This window comes from Erigeron canadensis, chromosome 8 (genome assembly GCF_010389155.1).
Source record: "Erigeron canadensis isolate Cc75 chromosome 8, C_canadensis_v1, whole genome shotgun sequence".
Taxonomy (NCBI): Eukaryota; Viridiplantae; Streptophyta; class Magnoliopsida; order Asterales; family Asteraceae; genus Erigeron; species Erigeron canadensis.
This window is the reverse complement of record NC_057768.1, coordinates 4,825,331-4,836,297: the sequence shown is the minus strand read 5'-3', so window position 1 is coordinate 4,836,297 and position 10,967 is coordinate 4,825,331. Positions and strand designations below refer to the sequence as shown.

General features: G+C 31.4%; 1 protein-coding gene across 1 annotated transcript; it reads left to right on the top strand.

The window, feature by feature from the left end:
• Positions 1-8,452: 8,452 nt before the first annotated feature.
• LOC122579827 (transcription factor RAX3) lies at positions 8,453-10,239 on the top strand. Its single transcript, XM_043752062.1, has 3 exons — positions 8,453-8,730; positions 9,030-9,159; positions 9,261-10,239. The coding sequence occupies exons 1-3, from the start codon at positions 8,595-8,597 to the stop codon at positions 9,982-9,984; spliced, it is 990 nt and encodes a 329-aa protein (XP_043607997.1). The 5' UTR covers positions 8,453-8,594; the 3' UTR covers positions 9,985-10,239.
• The last annotated feature ends 728 nt before the right edge of the window (positions 10,240-10,967 follow it).

Genomic DNA, 10,967 nt, shown 5'->3' with positions numbered 1-10,967 from the left:
TCCTTTCATCGAGACTCCTCCAGTTTATAACTTTCAGACCATAGGAGATTATGAGGAGGAGAAACATCCCGCTTATCCTCAGAGACACGATTCTGAGTGGTTACCACAGCAGTCTTGTGTAGGACGGATGGAGACTGGTCCAAGTGATCCCCCAGCATCATCTTCTGCAGCTTCTTCTTCTACTGCTGCTCATGATTCATTTGATGGTCAGTCTTTGTATCGGAGTTTGATGGAGTCGATCTTTGGACCACCTCAGGGTCCACGCCAGTGATTGGTACATTCTATCCATTTTTTTTTATTTCTCTTGTGTGACTATGTGCTTTTCTGTGTTTGTTTTATATTTTTGGCATTTTCAATTCGTAGGTAGATTTAATTTCTAGTTAATTTCATTTATGTTTCTAGTTTAGATGTTGATTTACTTTCTTGTAATATGGAATTGAATCAAAGAGACAAAATGTTTGAGTTATATTAATTATATATGTTTGTGAAATGAGGTTTTCTTGTGATTGGATGAGTACATGTAAGTGGGGCTAGGTGGTGTAGGCTAGTTGCATGATATGATTGACTTATGAGCCGCTTGATAGAGTTGCTAGCAAGTAAAAACATAGAAATGTGCAAATAAGGGTAATATGCCAATTGTGAGTCGCAATGCATGTATCACACTTATGTATCCGTTATATCCTTCAATTTCATGAGAGAAAAAACGCCTCGTCGACGATTGATTTAGATTGTTAGCGTAGCATTGTTTCTTGTGATCGTGATTATCATATTGTGTGAACCATTATTGTACATTAGGTTAGAACTAGTATACTTACCGTGTCGAGACCTCTAGCTTGAATTATGTGCTTAAAATCATAAAACGATCATACAAATCACCCCATAGTTCACTTCACTTCGTCATGAAATCAGTTAATAGTTCAAAGTTGTGTTGTTTATGATGATGAATCGAAAGAAAGAACAAATCAAAGTCAAATTGAAAAATCCGGTTGAAAAGTCAAAGTATATGGTCATAAGTAAAATCCAATTCAATTATCCATGTAAGTTGATTCAAAAGAACCAAAAGTGAAATGTTCCAAAAATCATTCTAGTAAATCGCTCAATTGAGAATCATTACCGTGTTTCATTCCATATTTCCATCAATCTTGTATGAATACCGAAGAAATAGTTTGAGTTAGGAGGTCTTGATTCGATTTGTGTACTAGCTTATGACTTTTAGTATGCAATAATGAGCTGAAAGCTTCATATATATATATTGGCATATCTTTTGCTAATTCACTCAAATATGAACCCGAGGCGAGTGCACATTGTGAGAGTGTGATGCATGTATTGTGGCGAATTTGAGGTTTATTAGGTTTAATTGCACATTTATATATTTCTATTTGCTAGTCGTAAATCTTTTGATAGTTGTAAGTCTTCTGAGTTGGTTGTATTATGTGGTTTGGTTTGCATTACTTAGTTTCGCCCAAGTGTACTTTGAAGGTTGCTTGAAGATTGAGTTTTACAAATATATATAATCGATATAATTCTTATATGGTGTTTCTTTGGTGATAGGATATATTATGGGATTGTAAATTGACTTGTCACATGATGAATGTCTTTTTCGGGACGAAAAAGAGTTAAGTTGGGGAATGTGATAAACGCCTAATCCGTACTACTTTAAGATACGAAAACGGACATGTTTTGTGAATGTTAATAGACGATTAGGGCGTTTTTATGTTTGTTTAAGTGTTTCAGGTCTTTGGTGACAAATTGAAGTTAAATGGATCATTAAGAAGTCAAGCAAAGTCAAGAATCAAGTCAAGAAGTGTCAAGACAAAAATCTGGAAAAGTGCCATTTCTGGAGGGCAGTCTTAGACGGCCAGGAGGTAGTCTGGGACGGCTATATCTGTATACAAATCCGAATTTGGTGGTTATATTCTAATTTTCAGTTTATATCCCCTCATGGACGACTTTGGGAGGTTACACTTCATATTTTTTCATCCCTAGGCAGTTTCCTAACACACACAACACCCCAATTTCATCATCAATTCATATTTTCATGGAGATTCAAGCCCTAATTGAAGAATCAATGATATTATCAATGATGAAGATTTTAGGCTAATTCTCTTTTGATCATTCTCATGTGAACAATTATGTAAGACAATTGTATTCAACTTTTCTTATGTTCATGTTGGATTAGATGTTTAATTTCTCATTAGTCTTTTAACATCTAATGTTGTTTGTATTGTTTGAATGATTACTAGTTTATAACCTTGAATGAATTCCATCTATCTTTTGATTTCAATTTCTTGTTAATCAATTATTATTGGAAGAATCTCTTATGAACTTGTAATCTTGTTAATGAATAGAAACCCCGGTTTTCGTTATCGTGAATCATCACAACTGATTAATTTAGTTCTTAACATTCATTCAATCCAAACTTATAACGAATCATGTCTATGTGATTTCTAACGAACATAAGTTAGGTTATACTTTTGAAAACATAATTTGAAGCATGAGAATGATCCCTTTTATTTAACTAAAGTAATTGTTAAGTTTATGATCAAATTTAGTTTTTAATCAAATTAATCAATCAATCGGTTTTAAGTTTCATGTCTAGTTTAAAGAATTTTGTAAAATTCTTCAACACTTTCCCTTGATTCCCTGTGGATATGATACTCTACTTGCCCTAGCTAATTAGTGGTATTTAGTTTTATTTTTGATCGGTTCAACGACATCGATCACCTAGTTAGAAACTTAAATTCTACAAACTATCATAAATGAAGCGTATGTAGTGTATTACCCATTAGATTACCGTAAAAGATAGACAAACTGGCCCAATGGGCCATTACATTACGGGCCTAAGCTAGACTGCTAGACACAAAGAAACTGCTCCATTCTACAAATGCATATTTCAAATTTGCATATACATTATACAATAATTCCTACCTGAAAACAGAGGAAATCTATTCTTTCGCGTTATTCAAAGCTTAAACTGATTATCTTGCAAATTCAATTCAAAATTACGTTGGTATACTTGTATGAGTCAATGATTTCCTTTTTTCCTCTTTTGTCATTGTTGAAAAAATTGACTAGTTATCAAATGTTGCACAACTTTTTTGATCTTATGAGACCAAATTGTACCTTTTTTTGGAAATTTAATGTCAATATTTGTGTTTGACTACATTCCTATAGATACATAGTATTAATCCTTTGTACTTGCAACTAATCAATATGGGACTAATGTCAAAATAAATATTCTAAAAACAATAATTAGATCTAAAAACTATAATCTAATAATTAAGTTATGTTTTATCCACTTTAATAACACAAGTCTTTGGTTTGATTTTCTTGTTTATGCTTTTATTAAGTCAAATGCCTTGTCCAAAAAATGTGTGTAAGGTGGGCTACTTTTAAATAGGCACTAAGAGAAAGTAATACCTTGAGAACAAATAATAAGATATGAATATATGATTGACCCTGATGGCAAACCAAATTTCAACCCATTGACACTGTCATGAAGACTCTTGTCACACTATATAAAATGTTCATAAGAAACAAAACAATCAAGTTATGATAACGATTGTCGAGCATATATTAATTAGTAATATTTTCCACTCAAACTTACAAATAATATTTAATTTCTAACTAAAGTCGTATGAATATGTGAAGAATTACACAAAGATTGAAGCATAAATATGAAATGACAGTTTGTCAAAGAAAACTATTTGTATATGATTAATATTATCAAACTGTAATGCATCATTGCTTCCTTTTTAGAATTTTAGTCTGCTTTTTATGTGATAATGCGTTTACTGAGTAAACTCAAAAGGTCCTCAGCGGCAGATGCATATATTGCATAGTCAAAAAGGTAATTTTGAACAGTCTCTCTTTGTAGGTATGTACAAAAACGTATGAGAATAGATTTTCCATATTATTTGTGAATTTTTAAATACTTTGAAACAGAAGCGGTATCAGAAAAAAGAATTTCAAAGTGGACAAAATTAAAAGATTCATAAGAAATAAACATAAAAGGGTAAAAATATCAAAAACCTATAAGAAATTTTTAAAAATCAATGAAAAATTTAAAAATACATGACAAAATCTAAATTTTGAAGCGGGTATTTGACCTTTTGCCCCCATGTGGTACCCCCACTGCGCCCAGTAGGATACACACAAAAAAGATATGCCTGAAAATGTCTGAATATATACAGATCAAGGATTAGCGTGAAGTAGTAGTGGGGAGTTTGGTATGTACTTCGTAATTGCCTGTAACTATAAGTGTTGTAACTGGATACTCCGTAATTGGATTACCAACCGAGTTCTCGATAAATCCAAGTTTAACACCGTGGACCCGTGGTTACGAAATTATAGTTATTCTTGCTAGTCTGTTTTTTTGGTTAATAAGATTGTTGTTTAGGAAAAAAAAAAAATCGCATACACAAATTTAAAATGTTGCCTTCCTTGGATAATCCATCAAAGAGGAGAATCCTAATCCATTATAGTCATTTACTAAGGTTATGTATGCAGCTAGATATATGACTTTTAAATAATACTTATCCTAGGGAAACACATGTGACCGATGAATAAACATTAAAATTACATTCGCACAATACATGTCGCTCGATGGTTTTACAAAATTAAAATGCATGTTGCCTTCATTGCAAGACTTAAATATTGGTCATTTGTACAATATTTAAGCCTTCATTGCGAGACTTAAATATTGGTAATACACTTTTTGTTTCTTTTAATTAAATAACTAAAATTGAAAAAAAATAGATAAACTGAAATCAATATCTATATGGAGTTAATATTCATATGTTTCTTCTTTAACTTTTGTATTCATTAAGTTGTGATATTGATCATACACTTTTTGTTTCAAAATTATTATAAGATTTATATATCATGAGACTACCCGTCCAATAAACGGATCTGAGCACTATTGTCTGAATATATATTGATCAATGAGTAGTGTGAAGTGGTGGGGAGTTTGGTATGTACTTCGTTTTTTTTGAAGTGTATGTACTCCGTAATTGCCTGTAATTGTAAGTGGTATATAACTAGATACTGAAACTCCGTAATTGGATTACCAACCGAGTTCTCAGTAAATTCAAGTTATGAAATTATAGTTATTCTTCTATTTTTTGTTAATAAGATTGTTGTTGTTAAAAAAAAAATCGCATACATAAATTTAAAATGTTGCCTTCCTTGGATAATCCATCAAAGAGGAGAATCCTAGTCCATTTAGTCATTTACTACGATTATGTATGCAGATAGCTATATTACTTTTAAATAATATACTTATACTAGGGAAACACATGTGACCGATGAATAAACATTAAAATTACATAAGCACAATACATGTTGCTCGATGGTTTTACAAAATTAAAAGGTTGTCTTCACTTTGTCCGGGGTAACCGGACAAAGCCAAAGCCCATTAGTACCACAATTGGGGAAAAACCCATTAACTCGTCCGCTCATAAGCACAATAACGAATTAATGTTAAAAATCGTCTCTCGAAAACAAAGCCTTCATTGCAAGACTCCTATGTCAATCTTTAAAGTAACTATTTTTACATTAATAATCTAGCATGTATTCATTCCGTTTGTCTTCGACACATTTGGATCCCTACCCTTGAGGCGGTTTGGTTTTAATAAGAGCGGGTGCAGAAGGTGGTCCACAAAGACTCAGAAAGCCCGAGGAACTAAGGATTTGTATTCAGTAGAATAGGTCTTTCAATTCAAAAAGGGATAGGGGCGCAACTTGTTGCTCGCTTACCCATTATTCAGATGTAACTTGGTTTTTACTTAATAAAAAATCTATACATCAAATTAAATTAGAATTAATTATCATTAAATCAATTACCTACACCACTCGCCAACGTCTGCACCACTATCACCATCAGTCGTCGCCACTCATCACCATTATACCGATGTCGTTACCATCACTGCAGCTGCAACACGTGTCACCTGTACATCCATTTATTTTATTTCATAACTATTTAGTAAACAACATACTACTAATAGAAATAATAAATTGAAAAAGAAACAGATAATTTAAAAATAAAAAATTGCAATCCAGTAGAGAAAAGAACCTTTAATTTAGAAAATTGCAACACGACTGACAACATTCAACGAGAAAAATGTATATCCATATTGCGATTTAACATATATTGATGCAGGCAGGGAGAGCCTGTCAAAGTTGAGTCTCCACGAATGGATCCCATCAAAGATTTATATCGTGACAATTCTTCAACTTCACATAAATACTCTCCTTTTTTACAAAGTTATTTTAAACAAATTGTAAAAGTTATGTATTCACTCTCTTTCTTGTTGATAATTTTCCATTTAATAATTTATTTAACTTTAAATGCATGTGTTAAATACCATATATAATCAGGGGTGGAACTAATAGGGAACTAAGAACTGGAGTATTTGCTTAGAATAACTTCCTATGTCAATTTATACTAACATCTCGATTAAATCCACATAAACTTTCAATTAGTTGTAGGTAGATAGTTTTAGTAGTTTAAAACTCTCTTTTTATTATTTCTGTTTATTATATTAAAAGCGAAATGTTAAATACAGCCCTAAGGCTGTATTTAACGTGCATAAAAAAAACTTGTACCTTCCATATTAAAAGTCTGTCCTTGATTTTAATGGTAAATGTACAAACAATATATGCACCTTAAACACAGCCCTAAAAGCTGTATTTAACAAACCCCGTATTAAAATATAGTAATTACAGTTAGCATTATAGAAAGAGTCGGCCGCTATTTATAATTACGTTTAGATTTTGGTTCTATCCCTGGCATAAATTTAAATGTTAGCTACATTAGCTTGAACTAAACTTTTTAGTTGGTATACATATATAATATCGAACCAAGATTACTTCGGAAGTTATTCATATTAAATAAAAAAATACAAGAACAAAAGGTTAAAAAATTAATTACCAAAAAAACTCGCTCCTAATCAATTTCAAATATGAATAACTTGAATTCTCACGCAATTCTCCCGTTGAATTATTTTTTTCTTTCAATATTTATCATCTTGTCTTTTAATTATTGTCATTTGCAAATGTCACAAAGGTTTAATGTAATACTTGCAATGCCCGTTTTGCTAAAGCTAATTTGGATAGCTTTAGATATATTCATATGTCACTAATTTTGTCTTGATTAAACTTTGAGCAATTCAAATCTCCAATTACATCGAACTTACAAAATATGAATTCAAATATATACATATTCAATTCTGTTTTACCGACTTGTTTTTAATTAGTCACCCAAATGACGTTATAACCATTCACTTTTAACTTCTTTAATTTACAATAGAAACTTAAATAATCTAACTTTTATTAACTTATACCGCGTTTTGGTGACGAAGGCTTGGTGGCCGTAACTTATGTTTTATTTGATTGAAATCACCTTGAAGTTACAACAACAGGGACCCTTTTTGTAATAGTGATGACACTTGAGTTTGTCGTACATTAATACTTTAATAATTTAATTTTGATTTTAGGATTTTCTAGAAGATTAATGGTTCTATCTTTTACTTTGATATTGATATTTTCTTCTGCTTATGTCAAATATTTCTTGATCATGTACGCTAACGTATCTATCTAGATTATAAGCATTGTCGTTTTTAGGATAAACATTTGAAGTAGTGTTTTATGGATAAAACTTTTTTCTGTTTTAAATATATAATTTAAGTCTTGATACACAAGAAAATATTAACTTTAACGTTCTCCTTATTGAGCTGAATCATTGTGTGTCATTCGTTATTTCTTGTTTGCTTTATTATTTTATATTGTCATGTTGATTTCTTTTTGTGATGACCGATCCCACTAATTTGTACTCTTTTCGTCCCAATAAATGTCTCCTATTTTAAATTTTTAAAGTTTTTGTGGTTTGTGTTTTATAATATTTTATTAAAGTTATATGAAATGATTATATTTCCAATGTATTTTATATTGGTGTTTAATTCATCAAGTATTATATAACACAAATCAAAATATTTAAGGGCAAATTTTATAAAGGAAGACTTTAAAAACTCAAAATATGACACATCTAGTGGGACGTAGGGATTAATTGTAACCGGACGTCTATAGCTATGATATAACTACATGGACGATTTTTGTAATTTTCGTTATAAATATAAAAATAATGAAATGACACAGAGATTCTGGAGTTGGGAGAAAGACAAATGAGAAAATACCTAGTGCTAACAGTTGTGACATTGCGGGGTTGCCTCCTTATTCTATTACTCTTAATATTTTAATTAACTTAATGTTAATTAAATTAATATTTCATTAAAGGTATATTTTTGCCTCTTTTTCCAAGTTTACCTTTTGAAAATCCAGTGATCATTCTCTTTAATCCCCATGTTTCTTCTCTAGCTACTACTTCTCTCTCTATATATCTATCATTATATATCTATCTATATCCATTTGGTCATTTTGTGTATATATTAATATCATCATCATCATTTACCCAAAAGCCATATATGGGTAGATGAGAATAAAGAGATAAAACCAAACACCAACAACTCCACTTGATATCAAAGAAGAAGCATCAAGATAGAACCCTAATAATAATAATAATAATAATAATAATTACAATGGGAAGAGCTCCTTGTTGTGATAAAGCCAATGTCAAAAGAGGACCATGGTCACCTGAAGAAGATGCCAAACTTAAGTCTTATATCGAAGAACATGGCACCGGAGGAAACTGGATCGCCTTACCTCATAAAATCGGTAATTAAATCTTTGTTTAATCTTAATTTACTACATAAAATCACATACAAAGAATTAAGGTGATCTAATCATCAATCTTGTTTTTATTAAGTTTTCATAAGAGATTCTTGTTTTCTTATTTATGTTTTTTATACAAGCTAGCTAATTATAATCTATTAAGTTTTCATAAGAGATTCTTGTTTTCTTATTTATGTTTGATACAAAAGCTAGCTAGCTAATTATAATCTAAACCAACTTAACTATAAGGCAATCAATATATACTATATAGTTGATAGTTTTGATGATTACTTGATAATTAGGCCTTAAAAGATGTGGAAAGAGTTGCCGTCTTCGATGGTTAAACTATCTTCGCCCAAACATCAAGCATGGTTCTTTCTCTGAAGAAGAAGACCATATCATTTGCACCCTCTATCTCAGTATCGGTAGCCGGTATTATACATTTAACTGTTCTTGTTTCACCTTTGTGAATAAAGTTTCATATTATTGATATGTCTAGAATATATATGCTGATTAAGTTGTTTGTGTTAAAGGTGGTCTATAATAGCTGCACAATTACCGGGAAGAACTGATAACGATATCAAGAACTATTGGAACACAAGGCTAAAGAAAAAACTCATGGGAAAACAGCGTAAAGATCAACAATCGTCGAAGAGAGGTGGTGGCCAAATGAAGCAAGCAGAAATGAAAAGGGAAGTTCTTGAAGATTTAAAGGAACCATCTTTATGTATGAGCATGAACTTTTATCAATCTTATTGGCCTACAGAATTCCCATTAATACTCCCAAACCCTAATCATCAAGAACTTATTCATATCAAAAACAACCAAGATCCCACTTTTATCAATCAATACCCTTTTGAGAACCAACCCCAACTGTTTGATCCAAACGTCGACAACAACAAACCTATATCGACTACTCCATACCATCCACAGTTGCCAAACACACCCTACTTTGAAAACGGGGACGGTATTAATCACTTTCAAGACTTCAACAATAATAATTACTCATTTGGAATTAATGAATTTGTCTATAACAACACCACACAGTTGGAGCACTTTGATGGGTTAGTAGGGGGTTTGGATAACCTTATCAATAGAAGCAATTGTATTAGTTCTTCCACGGAAAGTACAACGACTAGTTGGGGTCATGATCCACTAATTGCTTGCCCTCCTCCTCCTCCTACGATGACTTATGAAGACTGTCGACGTGGGCTGCTACAAAGTTGTCCTCCCGAACAGCCTAATCAGCTTCAATAAGATTTTAAGGAGATCGAGTACAAATTAACATTCGGTGAGTGTGAATTTGGTACCAATTTGAGAACAAATCCTAGCCTGTTGGCGTTTTCATTGGGGGGTATTTATTCAATTTGTTTTTCTTTAATTATTCACTATCACTTTCATTCTGATTTACCGAGATTTGTTAGCATATCTACTACGTACTTTCATGCAAACGTTGCTTTCTTGTATGCTAATTTCCATTATATCCATTCACATATGTATTTTATATACTCATATTATATATATATATGCATGTATATATATATAGTTGACCTACTAGCTAGAAGGATTGATTAACTGACAATGCTAGGAATTCGACAAGATTGGAAGTTTACAAGGAGAATCCGACTAAAAATGAGAGAATGCCAAGATCATACTAAAATTACTTGTCCCATTTCATACATGTTGACAACATTTAGGTAATGTGATGGTTGTACACTAATTAGAAAAAATATCATTGTGAATTAATTAGGTGTACATTTTTGCAGTCAAGATCAATAGTTAAACTATTTATTCTTGGTTTAGCGAAGAAATTAAAAAAGAAAGTAACCTATATATATTGCTCTAGTTATATGTGTGTTAGATTTTAGCTTATAGTGATTACGTACGGAGTATCATTTTTCTTTATTAGACAAGTGTTGTTAGAAGCAGCGCGCCAATTGTAATTGACCAGCCAGAACGTTTGAATTAGTAAACTATATATGGATTAGCTAGCCAGAACGTTTTATAAATTTAGCTAGCTAGTATCATAATTTTTATATACATTATTTTGTGCATTGTACTTAATTAATGAACTTTCTATGCAAGAATAGATATAAATGAGTAAACAGTGAAGGATCTGTCACTACAAATCATATTTCATTTGTTCACACTTTTAGGTGAATATGAACAAATTGAAAATTTTGTCACGCTTTTTAGTGTGCAGAAATATATTTAATTAAAAGTGTATGAAAATTTCTCCA

Bases quoted from the DNA above. Each gene is read 5' to 3' on its own strand.
- LOC122579827 (XM_043752062.1), top strand. From the start codon at position 8,595: ATGGGAAGAGCTCCTTGTTGTGATAAAGCCAATGTCAAAAGAGGACCA. The intron at 8,731-9,029 runs GTAATTAAATCT...CTTGATAATTAG, and splicing joins CGCCTTACCTCATAAAATCG to GCCTTAAAAGATGTGGAAAG. The intron at 9,160-9,260 runs GTATTATACATT...TTTGTGTTAAAG, and splicing joins TATCTCAGTATCGGTAGCCG to GTGGTCTATAATAGCTGCAC.